Source organism: Platalea leucorodia (assembly GCF_965183815.1).
Source record: "Platalea leucorodia genome assembly, chromosome: 2".
NCBI classification, from domain to species: Eukaryota; Metazoa; Chordata; class Aves; order Pelecaniformes; family Threskiornithidae; genus Platalea; species Platalea leucorodia.
In genome coordinates this window covers 66,985,456-67,000,170 of record NC_138824.1, presented here as the reverse complement: position 1 = coordinate 67,000,170, position 14,715 = coordinate 66,985,456, and the positions used below count along the sequence as shown (strand labels likewise).

The 14,715-nt window shown below is 43.8% G+C and overlaps 1 protein-coding gene across 1 annotated transcript in view; it reads left to right on the top strand.

The window, feature by feature from the left end:
- Positions 1–14,715, top strand: part of SH3RF3 (SH3 domain containing ring finger 3) — a 248,411-nt gene that overhangs the window by 197,049 nt on the left and 36,647 nt on the right. Inside the window, exons 5-7 of the mRNA XM_082337659.1 lie at positions 5,045–5,145; positions 9,274–9,444; positions 12,258–12,508. Of these exons, the coding sequence (XP_082193785.1) occupies positions 5,045–5,145; positions 9,274–9,444; positions 12,258–12,508 (523 nt within the window). The remainder of the gene's footprint in view (positions 1–5,044; positions 5,146–9,273; positions 9,445–12,257; positions 12,509–14,715) is intronic.

The window sequence follows — 14,715 nt, the reverse complement described above, 5'->3', positions numbered from 1 at the left end:
TATGCTGGAAAAGACTACTAATTCTTATGCTTTCATAGAGGTGTGGATGGGAACAGAGAAAGGGAATGAATTTGAGATGAAGTTTCAGCCCAGATGACTGGTTATTACCTTTAATTTCCTGGTCTCTGTGGGCTTGCCAGTAATGTCTTGCCAGGCTGGTTGCTTTTAAATATATGTCAGAGCTGACACAAGAGGCAGCAACATCTCAGCAGTGTATTATTTACCCAGGAGTATATACTATAAACTGTAATAGAAATATATCATTATGTATACATTAAAGTGCAATTTGTTTTGATGCTCCTGTAGTTCTCTTGCAAATATTACTTATCAGTTGGAGGAGGAATGAGATCCATCTGAGCTTAGCCACGCTGCGGTGACCTCTGAGGAAGTCGGACCGTTTGTTCTCACCAGGAGGGGCTGACCCTCAGGCTGGACAGTCGTCTGCAAAGTTCATTTTTGTCAGCTAGCTTTGGCTCTCTTCGTTTTACATGACACCTGAACGGTGCCTGGTGCTGGGACTTACTTAAGCATCTGAAAATAGTGTTGGAAATGCTGTGTGGGGACCGAGAGCAGAGACCCCGTGCTCCCCTGCTGTTTTGCTCCAGAGGACCACACTGTCGCTAGGACTAGATCAAGTTTTACCAAGCCCAAAGATACCTTTGTGCAGAGGCTTTCTTCATTCTTGGCCCACACGGAAAGTCTCCTTCTAACAGCCAACACAGAGATTGGCAGAAAGAAACAAAATTTTTAAGGAGGACTCAAGGCATGAGTTACGAGTTTCTATAAGGTATTAGCTTGACTGGGCGGGGGGGGCATGTTTCAGTGGTCATAAGGAGGCTGTTGTGTTTACAGACACAAAATCCTTTTATATTATTATCCAGACCATGGGTACATAATCACCTACTACTACAGAGTAGCTGGTGGTAAGAACAAGTGGCACAGGATGAGCTGGGAGTGAGATATCTGTCACACAGCATCATTGTGCCCCTATGTATAGTCCGGGAGCTTTACTCAAGATTTAGCCTTGCACAGTACAGGTGACATTGCTGTGCTACTAACGGGCACAAAGAAGCAGGGATTAGCGCAGAGGTATCCAAAGGTGGTCTTCAGCGTGCCTTCGTGCCCCCGCTTTTCCCTGCTGGCTGGCAGCTGGGGCTGTATTGTCCCTTGGAAGAGAAGAGCTGTTGCTGTTGAGCTGAAAGCATTGGCAGTGGTAAGCGGTACTCGGAGGATGCCAGATTGGGGTGGGAGCATGACGAAGTCGGATTTGGCTCTTTAGTGGCCTAAGTAAATGGGCTGAGATTTGGCAGTGTCTAGTTCAGAACACTGCACACCACTATCAGAGTAAACAGCCTCCTAATCAGGAGGTGTGCTATGGTGTAATTACCCAGCAGGTCACGTCTGGAGACTCAACGGCCAAATGTTTAAAGGCATTAGAGGCTCATAAGGATAGAGAGGGGCACCAAATGGCATTTTCAGAAGTGACTCCTATTACTTAGATTGCATTAAAATCCATGAGAATCAGACAGTGAAGTACTTCTTAATGCCTCCCTGAGAAAACTCTGCAAGGTGCCTGTGTTTATTAATCGGTGCCCATGTGTCTCTTAAAAACCTGTCAGAGACGTCCCCTCCTGGGTAAGGCTTAGCAACGGTGAGTAGCAGAGGTGGAAGAAGGGTTAAGACACAAATGCTGCAGTGTTTGGGCCCTCCCTGTGTAGTGCCTGTGTGTGGCTGTATTTGTGTGCCTGGTGCCACAGAAAGGCGGATCACGCAGGGACGTGCCATCAGAAAGGAAGGATGGCACAGACCTCCCAAAAGGTATCAAAGCAGAGAACAAAAAAATCAGAGTATCGTCTTGGATTCCCGTTCCCCTGAGCAGATGAAGAGGAAAGGAGGACATGTTTAGTACCTTGTTCCTTAGATCACAATAGCAAAGGTACAACCCGGCTCCAGGGCTAAATAAAGAAGGAAAACAAACTAAGCCCTGCTACCAGCTGTGACGGAGAAAGGCCTGCTGTGTTCTCTGGGAGGATTATTAGTGCTACCAGTAGCTGAGGACACCCACATAAAATTGTAGGAATGGAAAGCGGAAGGGTAAACTTCCAACAAAGGTAATCAAAAGTATGAAGAAATAAAAGATTATTCTTTCACAAAATTCAGTCTCTTCAAAATCTTATTGCAAGTATTATCTTGCAAAATAATCTAGCAATATTGTATCTTATAATATGAGCTAATTAGTGATACATAAGAGAGAGAACAGGACCTTGAAAGAGGAGACTTAGAAAGCCTTTACCAACTGTGTCGGGGACTGTAGTTTAAATACAAAGCTAGCAAACATTCAGATGCATAGTAGCAATCAGGCAGCCACTGACAGAATTCCTCAATGAGCACAGAGGTGGATGAAGCTGCAGAACAGAATACTTGTGTGAAAGTAAATGCCAAGATGTGAAGAGAGGAGCTGAATTCGATGCAGTGGAAGGCCAGCGGGTCCTGTGGAGGAAAACCTGATGATGAAAAGCGGGGTCATAGGCAGACTGGCAAGTACACCATCGTGTCAAAGCCTGCAGGGGAGAGCAGCTAAAGAAAAACTGGAGCACAATCAGGAAGCAGGCACTGATTTAGAGTTTGGATGCATATGATACTAGCCTGTGCAAAGTGGCAAAAATTAATGGTTCGTAGGGTCCTGGCTGGCACCAGATGCAGCAGTATTACAGAAACAGTCCATAGGCAAGAAACTGAATGCCAGGTAGATAGAGAACATACAGGACTATGGAGATTTCTTCGGGATTATTCAAGAGAAGAAAACAACACTGTCATCTAGCAACACTGAGTGACAACTACATGATGTCTTAATCCCTAGGACTGTATGTTAGCACAAACGTAATAGTGCACAGAAAGTACTTGGGCTCATGCTTCCAGTAATACAGAAGACGCAGAAGCCACCACTGTCAGTGCAAACAGGAAAACAGATGATGCTTAGGCAGCTACGCTGCTCTCTGGACTTGAGCTCTTCTCTCTGCAGAGTCAGGCTGGCTTAGCTCAGGGTGCCTGCAATGGGCACTCCTGGCTGGGACAGCAGCACCTCTGCAAACTCTGCCTTCGCTGAGGTGTGCGGAGAGAGGATCGTAGGAGCTAAGGAACGAGTAGCACGTCTCTTACATTGCTATGATCTTCTCTGCCTTTATGGTTGCACCCTGAAGCTGTTCACTCAGCTCTGATTTTTCATGAGGTAAAAGCAAAGTGTTTTGTCCTACCAGAAAAGGGTGGGGACTGATCTGCTTTCTGTTTTCTTGGAGGCAGTTTCTCTAGCTCAGAGCAGGCGTACACTGGTGGCACAACATGAAGAAGTTTGAACCAGCCGATTTCTCACCCTCTTGGGTGAGGCAGTTGCCAGGTCTCTCTGCTCAGCATCTTCTGCAATCCCTAACCCCATTAACCAGCTCAAAATAACAAATGAGGGATCATTCTCCAACTATCTCTACATTTTTGGGTGGGTTGGGGTTTTTTTCTGTAAGTTGATATTATCTCACTGATGTGACAGGCAGGATTAATAAAGCCTTAGTCACAGAACTGGAAAGAATGCTTACTTTTACACATAGGACTAAGAGCTGCCTCAAACCTTCCTTGTTTGAGCAAACAGCCAGAAAGTGAAGGGAAATAATGAGAAAAAGGAGATGTACTTGTCACTACAACTTCATGATTGAGCATAGATGTCAGTAAGAGAGGAGACAGCTTGCTGCTTGTTGCCAAAAACTGTGGAATCACAGAGCAGTGTCTTCATATTTTGCTGCATGACTTCCCAATGATATTGTGTTAATATACAGCAAAGCAATATAGATTAGCAATGCAATATCAAGACATGACACTGTAATAATTATGTGGGCTTCCTTGGAATGAAGTGACCTTGAAATCCATTAATTAAGTAGCAATATGTGTCTTGGTTTAATTCAGTGTCATTTGGAAGTGCAAAAAAATGTCCCTATGTTTCTGTTCCCAAAATAAATCAATATTTACTGTTTGTTAGATACCATTTGGAAACAGAAAAGCTGTACTGGAGGTCTGTGAATTGCTCAGAATCCCTGTTGCATGTAACAGGCTATGTCTGAACCTGCAATTTCTGCATAAAATTTGGATACTACTTTGTAGAGCCATTCTGCATATGGATATGCATGCAGCATTTGGTTAGACTTACTAAAAAAGTTACAAGTCCCATCAGCCCAGCTCTGCCCTGTCTTTGCAGCAAAGATCTGTTGCTACAGGCCTTCGCATTACTTCAGAAGTTTCCAGTGAGGATTCATTTTTGACATAGATGAATGGGGACTTTGGTGAGACAACTCGAAAGAGTTTACCCTACATATTTTGCTGAGCATTAATCTTTGAAAAATGAACAATTACATTTAGAATTGCCTTTCAACATTAATAGCTGGAAAAGATCTGCTCCATTCTCTATATGAGAGCAGGGATCTATTTGCTGTGGTAAAAATGGAGTGGACTCCTACTTTCTCCGTTCAGAGGTACTCCTGGTTTGGGTTGTGTTGTCACCTTTTTCTTAAGGAGAAGCATATTCCTGATGATAAAAATAGTATACAGAGATGAGACTGCATTTTGTAAATTGAATAGCATCGTCTTCTCCATAGATCCATAACCATTAACCAAAAGAGTAAAAATTTTAAAACAAGCTTTTGAGGGGAAAAGGTTACCTTTACCAAAGAAGGTACTATTGCAGAGATGTACATGATTTTACAAAGCAGTCAAGCAGTTTTGTGTTCTAAAACTTTTAAGGTCTTCATGCAAGGTACAACTAAATTTCTCTGACAGGTACATGGAAATGCTGTTAATAACCTAATATCCCTTGTGTCAGAAATGTATTTTTGGAATGTGTAAGGCTAAAAGATGTCTTTTTTAATGCAGTATCATGAAGTTAGAAAGTCTGGGAATTGATAAAAGATGTGATTTTTTTTCCTCTGTGCCTTCAGCCCATAGCATTTTAGGAAATGGTGGGCTTTATCTTAATCCTTGTATGTTATTGTTTGTGTATTTTCAGGATTCCTCTTCAATTGGAACAGCCACAGTGGCTGGTCCCAGGACAAGTGCAATAATTGGAGATCAGGGAACACCACCGAAGGTCCAGCTCCCCCTCAATATGTAAGGAGCTCATCTCAGTCACTGCGTACTCTTTGATTCCAATCATGTGCATGTATGTGTGTGTGTGTGAAATCTGAAAGCCTGAATCTCAGCTCAGGAGCATTCTGAGAAGAGAGAGATTGCAATTTCGTACATGACCCAGCCTCTGCTGAAATTGAAAAACGAGTAGAGAAAGGCAAGAATTCCCCCTTTCTCTGTGAGCCCTTTTAGACTCCTGATATATTTATTACAGCTGTATGAATCACTGTGAAGCAAAAGGAATGCCTCTCAACTAGAGAAAATCTTCTTCCTTCATTTAAAGCTCTTAAAAAGGTATAGTCCCATACAATTAAACACCTGATACATTCATCATTAACCAGAAAAAAAGACCCAATTTTATTTTTTCGGTGCCATAAACAAGGCAACGAATGAACTTCATATCGGGCGTATGGGCTTGTTGAATGGTGTGTAGAATAACAGAACGTTGACTAGATACAGAACAAAAAGAGTAGCGTTCATTATAATAAATCTCTTCTAGCCTGGTTGGTTTATCTGGTACCTGTCTAGTTAAATTGCTGAACCCTTTCCTCTCATCACATATACCTTGTGAATGCAGTAGAACTATATAGACACACACACATATCCACACCAATATGTTAGGGTTTTATGGTATGGCTAAAACAAGGTCTGAATTCACAAATAAAATCCTAAAATAACATAGCAAATCTGCTTTAAGGAGAATAGGGGAGTTGAAACAGAACCAAAACCAATTTGTTCTTGGCTACTAAGGTTAGATCTTCATACCTGAGGAGTACCACACATCACTGACTGCCCCACAGAGAGGTCTCATCATCACCCTGTGGTCACCCTGTGCAGCCTGTGTGGCACATAGTGGGGCACAAATTTATTTCAAACGTTGCCCAGACTAGGAAGCAGTAACTGGCAATATTTCCAGTATTTAGTTGCTGAACCAGGACATTTTCCAGCTCTCTGGCAATGCCCCTGCCTCCGTGCCTCAGCAAGCCTCCCCTTCTCCCTCCCACATTTCTCCTGTCATCTCCCCCATGAAGCAGGCTCATAATCTGGTCTGTCATTTTGCATTTGCGAGACAAGTTCCAGTCAAAGAGGAAGCATTAGCTGAAAGCTGTAGCAGAACTGGGGAGGTACAACCCTAGACAGAGCCCTGGGGCTTCTGCATTATAAGCAGCTTCCCGAAGCCAAGAACATGAGCTACCTTCTCGCTTAGGCCTTTTTTTAGGGAACTTTTTACAAAGATTTTGGCTTCCTCTAGGTCCTGCTCCCTAACCCTTAGTCTCACTGTTTCACGTAGCCCAGAATAACTCGCATTTATATTTTGAGAGATTTCAGATTGTTGTTTTAACACTTTCTTCTCAGTTGTAGAGCGTTTGCTCGTGAAGTTTCACACCTAAAAATCTAGAGAGCAGTGAAACGTGTCCAAGTCCAAAGGCTTTGGCTTAAGGCAAAATCAGCCTCATCAGATGGGACCACTAGCCCCGATCCCCTGCCAGAGGAAAAGCCCAGAAATGCTTTCTGGGGAGGGAAGCTGCCTGCACTCAAATTGTTTTCAGCCATACACGACAGCAGGCATCCCGCCAGCTCTCCCGCAGCCCCCTCTCTGCCAGCACACGGGGCGTACGCCTGCCCCCATGGGGCGGGCATGCCAGCCACGGCCCGGCAGCGGACCCAGGCTGGGCCTGTCGCTGGGTTTGGAGAAGCCCCTGCCTCTTTGCAGACTAATAGAGGAAACTCCCAACGATGGTCATCCTCACTGCCCCGCGTAGGTGGTGGGATCGGTGGTCCACAAAGAAAGTGCTGATCACCTCTGTTGTCCCAGGGTCACGCTATGTGGTTACCACATACAAGTTTTCATCAGTTTAGCAGTACAGAGACTGGTCAGTTTTGGCATGGAGTCCAGGCTGGGCTGTTGTACGCCTTCTTTTAGTCGCTGCAAGGATTTTGATACTCTCGATGGAGGATGTTTAGCCTCCTTGTGATATTGGTTATCGAGGCTTACTGGAGGCTGAGTTGGGGGAATTTGCAGGGACGAACAGAAAGAAACTAGTAGGAGAGCTGGAGATAGCTGCAAGAGAAAGAAGCCTATGGTACTCTTAGGGTAATTTTCCTTGTACCTTCTTCCAGCATCTCAACCTGTAAATTACTTTATTACATGTAGTCCCTTGGGAAAAGGGCTAAGTAAGTCTATCTAAAATGCTCTGTCCTTGACCCCCTGCTTCACCCATACCTTCTGAATATGAGCCCCGTGTAAGAAGCAACTTAAAAAGGGGTAGTCAAAGCCACACTTTCTGCCCCCTCGAGTGAGTGCAATCTTGGCACTTTCTGTTATGTCCTAGCAGAGCACTGTGCTGAAGGATTAGCACTGAAGCATGTAACCTTATTTCATGTCAGGGTGATGCATTTTAATGTTCTTCAGTTCATATGTAGCCTCGTGTTTTCCATCAGGTGAACAGCTACAGACCTGCTTAGGAACAGCTGATTATATGGCTAAAGAAAGGATGCGCAGGATGGTTTCTCCCATCTGTTGACTAATGAAATACCATTTCTGATTAGGTCTTTGTACCCCATGCACGTGGTAAACAGAGCCAGGCACATCAGCCTAAGCATGCCCCAAGGAGCTGTTACCAAATATTTCATATTCTGCTCATTACTGCTGTTTATTTACTGCCTTCAGAATAAAAATAAGGAAATCTACTTGTACCATAAAGGAGTAGAATCAGGAAAACTAACAGGATTTATTCCTCAATTATATTTCCTGGAGAGCAGAAGTAAAAAGCCATGTATCATTTTTATTGGCTGCAAGTCTGCAATCACAATGGTTATAGTTTTCATTATTTCTCTGGTTTGCTGCTGTAAGGTGGGCAGCAAGCCTCTTCTCACCCACCCCCAAGCCTAAGAGCACTCTGCTGCACTTTGTAGTGCAAATGCACTTTCTGTAAGTGTTTCCCCATTTGTCCTGGTCTCTCTGCACTGCCTGTAAAGCACAAAAAAAAAAAAAAAAAAAAAAAAACTCAAGAAGGCAGAACCTTGATCAAGAATTACCAGAAATCCCTTTTTGCATTTGTAGAAAGGTGACAATACCAAAAAAAAAAATGGTATTTACAAAGGAAGTGTTGTTCTGTGTGTGCATTCTTGCTATCCTATCCCAACTTTCCATTATTCCCCAAAGTGCAAGCAATCATTCTTAATTTTTCAACAAGGATCTCTCTAAACAGTGAGGATATGTTTAGGGACTTCAAGTTGTAGTCATTTCACAACATTAGACACATCCCTGAAGTAGTAACGGAAGAACAGAAGAGAGATAAAAAGAAAGATTCTAAACAAAGGGAATAAATAAAAGCTGTAATTAAATAAATAAAAAGTTCTACATATTGGGTCCTGGATTAAATATTTATTTGAATACTTGCATGGAAAACATCCAAAGCCAAATTCTACCACTTCACTTACTTAAGCAAAAATCCCCTTGCAGAGTTTGGCCCTCTGTCACTTTTTGTTTTACCCACATAATACAAGAATTACCATGCTGGATCAGAACAGTTCAGTGTGTTGTTTCTAAAACTGGCCAGCATAAATAGCATCAAGAAAGCTGCAAGAAAAGCTGCCTTAAACATTTATAAAGTAGCCTATCCATAAGAAAAGTTTCTTCAGAAAATCCACAGTAGAGGCGGCTCCCACCCTGAAGCATATGAATATGTACTTCATCCAGATGTTAGGCTTCGAGAAGCCTTCCCGTTCACATCCTGGTTACTCTGGCTGTCTCTGTAATTGCCTTGTCCTTCTGAAACTGCTGCTAAATTCTTAACTTCAGTGCTGCTTTGTGGCAGTGTTTTGCTTTGTTTGTGTCCTGGGCAAGAAGTATGTCCTATTAATTTCTACATTGCCCCTTGACTTTAATCTGGTTAGTTATTCCTGTGTTGTCTTAGCATCCACTTGATCTTGTCTCTGCCATTCCTTGTTTGGTGTGCTGTAATGATGTCCCTTTTTAACCACCACTTCTGAGCAGTGTTTTTCCTCACTTTCTGCTCTGCGGGGCTTTCTGTCCTGCAAAGCAGGACAGGTGGTGGTGGCTGACATCAGCTATGTGCTTTCTTCTTGTGTGACCTCTCCCTGCAGCTACCTAGCCTTGTATGCCTACAAGCCTCAGAAGAACGACGAGCTGGAGCTCCGCAAAGGTGAGATGTACCGGGTCATTGAGAAGTGCCAGGACGGCTGGTTCAAGGGGACGTCTCTGAGGAGTGGGATGTCCGGTGTCTTCCCAGGCAACTACGTGACGCCTGTTTCAAGGTGAGGACCACTGGCCAAGGTGGATATGCCTGAGCTGGGGCTGGGAGGGATTTCGCCTCTGGAGGATGCTGAAAACAACGTAGCTCTACTTTTAAATCACATTCCCCTTCCCAAAGTTTTCAGGTGGCATTGCAGACGTGGGTAATGAAACTTGCTGGCTGTAACATTGGAGTTATCCATGTTCTCAGAAGGCTTCACTAGTTATGTTAGATGATGGCATTTACAACCTCTGACTTTACAAAGTCTGATGAGCCCAGGTTTTATGATTGTAAAGAATCTGTTGGCTAATGATTTTTTTTGCTGTTATAAAACTACTGGACATGTAATGGGGATAAACAAAATAAGGAATGCGTGAAAAATTGATCCAGGTTTGTTCCATCTTCAGTTTGTGTCAAGTTTGTAATACGTGGACTGAGCAAGACCAAAAGTTAAGAGCAGATTAGAAGGCGATAACTAAGCCTGCTGACAGTCCTACTATTGCATTTCAGTCAAAAAAACATTAATTCGTGGGGTCTTCACTGTTCATCAACCTAAATGTATTTACCTGATTTTATAGAGCCCCTTGGCTGCCTTCACTCCTTGCCTCTTCAGCTCTTAATTAGTAAAGAAGTTTGTGCTGAAGTGTTGGCGATCTGAATCAGCAAGACTTTATTAAATGCTGCATGTCACAACTAGAACAAGACAGAGAGAAGTGCTAAAGGGCAAAAGTGCTTTCCACAAAACCCGAAAGCAGCTTTATGATTATATTTACGATCCTGTGAGCTAATTAAGTTCCTGTGTAAATCACTCTCAGTGAGAACAGCAACAAAAATCTAATAGCAACAAAATCTCCTATTTGCTGTGCTTTCAACTTACTTTGTTCCCCTTCAACAGCAAAGCAGAGGATTAGATCTGTGCATGTTTTTCTGCCACTCCCTACAAAACCCAGGAAAAAGAAGTTGCCCGTGAATTTAGTAACACTGAACTAGATTTATAAGCTGCCAAAACACATGTGTAAGCAGAGCATGGTGGAAAAGGACAAGACCCTTTAAATGGACAGACACACACAGGGCAACAGAGAAATTTTGCCACATCCAACATCTATCCAGCTCTGTGGGAGTCACAGATAGTTTCTGTACCTGTCAGTGTGCATGTTTGCCTGAACACAGCTTTCAGCGGACTATTAGGTGTGCTTTTCTGGCAAACTCAATCTAGTGCAGATGGCCAAGCCAACTCCAGCTGAACCTTGCTGCTACCCTGCCAGCTCTTCACAGCAGATGACAGACAGTCAAGATTTCCATCTGGTGGGATTCCCAGCTTTTCCCTACCTGGAGGCTGATGAAAAAAAATTTGAAGAAAAAAAAAATCAGATTCATTTAGCAAAATGTAATCCAGGCAAACCTTGAACGATGAGATGAGCCAAGTCAGTGACACCACAGTGTTGGTTTTCCTCCTGTGATTTTGGGGGGAGGAGGGATTGGGCAGATGGGATGGCTATCTTTTGCACTTTTGGACCATATATTCCAGCCTGTGTTTTGGTCTCTTTCTATCAGAATTTCACTCTTTTGGCTCTTCCCCTTTCCACTCTTTTCTTAGGTTGCTTCTTCTGTCTGTCTTTTCCTCTAAATCAGGCCAGATTGTTCAGCATACGCCTTCCTTCTGCTCTTCTCCTCTCTGTGTTCCCACACAACAATTTTGGGGCCCCAGAAATTCTCTCAGTCCCACTCCCCATAGGTTGGTCTTGTACCCTTTCTGTTATCCTCTCCTCGCTTGCTAAACCCCTGCACTGTGTCATTTCCATTTCCTTCACCATACTTTGTTCTGCATCATATCCCCTCTGCTGTCCTTTCCTGGAGGAGGACCTTGGCACATGGAGCAGCCTGGGAGAGGAGAACGGCACGAAATGATCCCTCTGTTTCACGGCATCTACTGCTGGGGAAGAAAATTACTCAGGAACCTGAGTAAGAAACTCAGAGAAAGAGCTGCTGAGCAGCAGCTGAGTTTGTCCATTGGTGTCCTTCTGTCCTCCTCAGAGTCCTCCTGCCCCGGTCAGCTAGTTTCTAGCTCAGTGGTAAGAGGACCAAGACCTGCTCTAGGCTGAACTCACTTCATAGAAGAAAGCCTCACTCTTTCCCTCTGTGGTCTCCCTAGCCACTCAGATGAAATACAAACTATGCGTACAGTTTAAGTGAGCAGTGAAAGAGAGGTCGATTATTGTTTGGATTTCCTTTTCAGTAAGGTCAGCTGCATTCCCTTCCCTTTTGCATTCCCTTAGCAGATCTAAGCTAGGGCTGGTTGCATCTGTAGGGTAAGTGTTCAGTCATGCCAAGCCCTGCCAAGTCTGCTGCTTTTCAGTCCCCTTCAACAGCCACACACAGATTTGGTGTTATCCATCTTTTTTTATCGCTGTGCAGGCTTGGTCCTAGGAAAAGATCTCTGAGTGTGTTTTAATTATCACTCCATTAGTGCCTGTAAAATAGCCTCTGGCACACAAAATGACATTTGGGAGATATTCATTTCTTCTGAATTCAGATTTGCAATTTTACTAGAAACTATTCAGACGAAATGTAGCTTAAGAAAAAAAGTTATGAGAAAAATTATCTTTCCCAATTCTACCCTGCACTTCTTCCTGTAGGATGAAGGGGTGAAAATGTCCTCCAGCATGCTTACGACTGTGTCCTAAAAAGATAAATATGTATCTATATCTCAGTTTACTTTAACACCTGAGAGGGTATCATGTTGAACTCCCAAAGTAACTGGGGGTGCTTATCAGCATTGTGGCTGGGTATCAGGGTCCCTGCAGCATGCTTACGCTGTGCCTTGTCTCCATGCAGGGTGCCAGTGGGAGCCGGGCAGCCCAGGAACAGCGGAGCTGGGGGAGCGCCGGCAACGAAAGGAGCCCCAGGAGCCATCCACCCCATCGGGGCCAGTCACACCAACGTCGCCACGGCTGTCAGACCGGTTGTTCCTATCACTGCGCCCCAGACGCATCCCCAGCTACAGGCGGCCTCTCCGCAGCTGAATAACTGCTTGAGGTATTCGGCTCAGCAGCCAGCCAGCCAGACCCGCAACGCCATGCAGATGGGTATGTGCACGCCCGCCAGTGCCTCTCGCCCTGCGTCGGCAGGATTGATGTCGTACCTCTCGAGCGCAAGCCTCTTGAACCTGCCTGTCCCTGCAGCTTTCTTTCTCGTTTTAGTCACAGCTCAGTCAATGTGGAATAGAGTATGTTTTATTTGCTTGTAATATTTATGGGCTTCTATTGATCTCTGGGAACCACGTTGTGTTTATCAGATTGTTCTGTTGCTACAGCTGAAATAGATTATAGTGTTTACAAATATTTATACAATTTATCTGAGTGAAAGCAAGCACCCTGCATACTGAGGAGATTAACAGTTCTGAGTCCGGTTGGCTTGCTGAGGGAAAAATACTACCCTTATCGCAGGGCAAGTAATACATGACTTAAAATTAAGCAGCATTTCATTGGGCTTCAGGGATGAAAGGTATTTATTAGGCAGAATGGGACCCGGTGTTAGTGATAAAGCAAAAGATCTGAAAAATACTGCCACCTTTTTGAAATGAGAATAAGAGCTTCTCACACCAGGGGGCCTCTGTTCTTTCTAGGTTCCCTTTCTGATGTACAGCACAGTTTTCTAGAGTACAATTTATTCCCCTTTCTCTGATGTTAAACAGCTCTGATGTTGAATAAAGTAAAAGTAAATCCTGTGGTGGAACTTTATAGCAAAATTTAAAACATTTTGTTTCTGATATTTTATAGGGATGTGAGCCATTGTGTTTACAAAGGCAGATCAGTAAGGACTGTGACTGCTGAAAACTGAGGTCTTAGACACAAAACAGAGCAGGCACAAATGAGAAATACACTGCAGTGTAAGTCATGAATTCATACCTTTTGAAGCCAGAAGGCACCATTATGACTGTCTAATCTCACCTCCTACACAGTCCAGACCAAAGGGAAGAAAACGTAATCAAATACGTATAAATCTGAATCTCGAACAGTGCAGACTCCTCTGCTCAACAAACAGTGGCAGGACTTTACACGACATCCATGTCACGCTGGGGAATAATCGATTTATCTTTTTGTCTACTTCAGAAAGTGCTGCTTTCCCCTCAAGTCACACCCTTCCAAAAGCCCTTCTCCTCCACAGTGTAAGGGCAGAAATGTCCCCTCTTGGGCCAGGCTCTCGGGAAGCATTTGGGTGCTCCTGGTGCCTCCCATGCTCCTGCCAACAGGCAGATGGACTCCCCTGAAACTGAGGTGACAGATCATTTTGCCCCACGCACCTGGTATGCCCCACACCTTCCTTCCACAGCACTGCTGTGCTGCACCTCCAGCAGCTGCCCTGATTTAAGATTGCTCCTCCAGGTCACTCTGACATCTTTAGGTGCCAAGGAGCTGGCACACAGGGTGATCCAGGGACCACAGAGCTGCTCCAAAACCTCCTAAGCGGGGAGGTCTCCAGCCCTTCCAGAAGGTTCATGAGATTGTTGTTTTAATTAAATAAGCCAGGATAAATAAAAGAAATTTTTCATGATTTTTAGTATTTTTCTCCATAATGGATGTCCTCACCAGTATCCTGTGGACCAGAGCCCCTCAAAAGGTCTCTTCAGTCCTGCAGGGCAGGGCAATGCACATTGACTTTTGGAAAAGCTTTCCAAGAGAGGCAAGTTGGCACAGTATTCAAATCACGTTTCTTTTGGCTTGCAATATACATGAGTAACAAATCAATTTTGCACAAGGCCACTAATGTAAGAATACACCCAAAATGAAATATGAGTGGTGTAGAACAAAAATAGCCTTCAGTGAGCATTGCTAATTAATAGCATGTTTGATGCAGCGCAGTCCAGATCCAGAGATCCCAGAGCAAAGGCATACATTGTAACAGTAAGCAGATGAAATTACAGAATAAAATGTGAGAGCTCTGCTCAGAGTTTATTTTTCTCAGGCCATTTATTTTACTGTTTCTCATGTTTTCTGTTTCCTTTGTGTCTGGAAACACTGAGTCCTATATGAAAGAAGCAAGGTACCTAGTATGATTATCAAATCAGTCTTCTGCATCCAGGTATATGAAATTCCTTTATTGTGCTTTTGCTCTAAATTTAGGAAAGCCATTGCTCCCTACAACCAGTAGTTCAAAACCTTGACCCTGCAAGCTTAACCATCCTGGGAAATTAGATTTCTGGCAGCAGTGGTTGCTCATCACATAGGTTCCAAACAGGAAAATCAGAAGGACAGAATCACTTCAAGATAACCAGTGATGTCCTGTCTGGCTC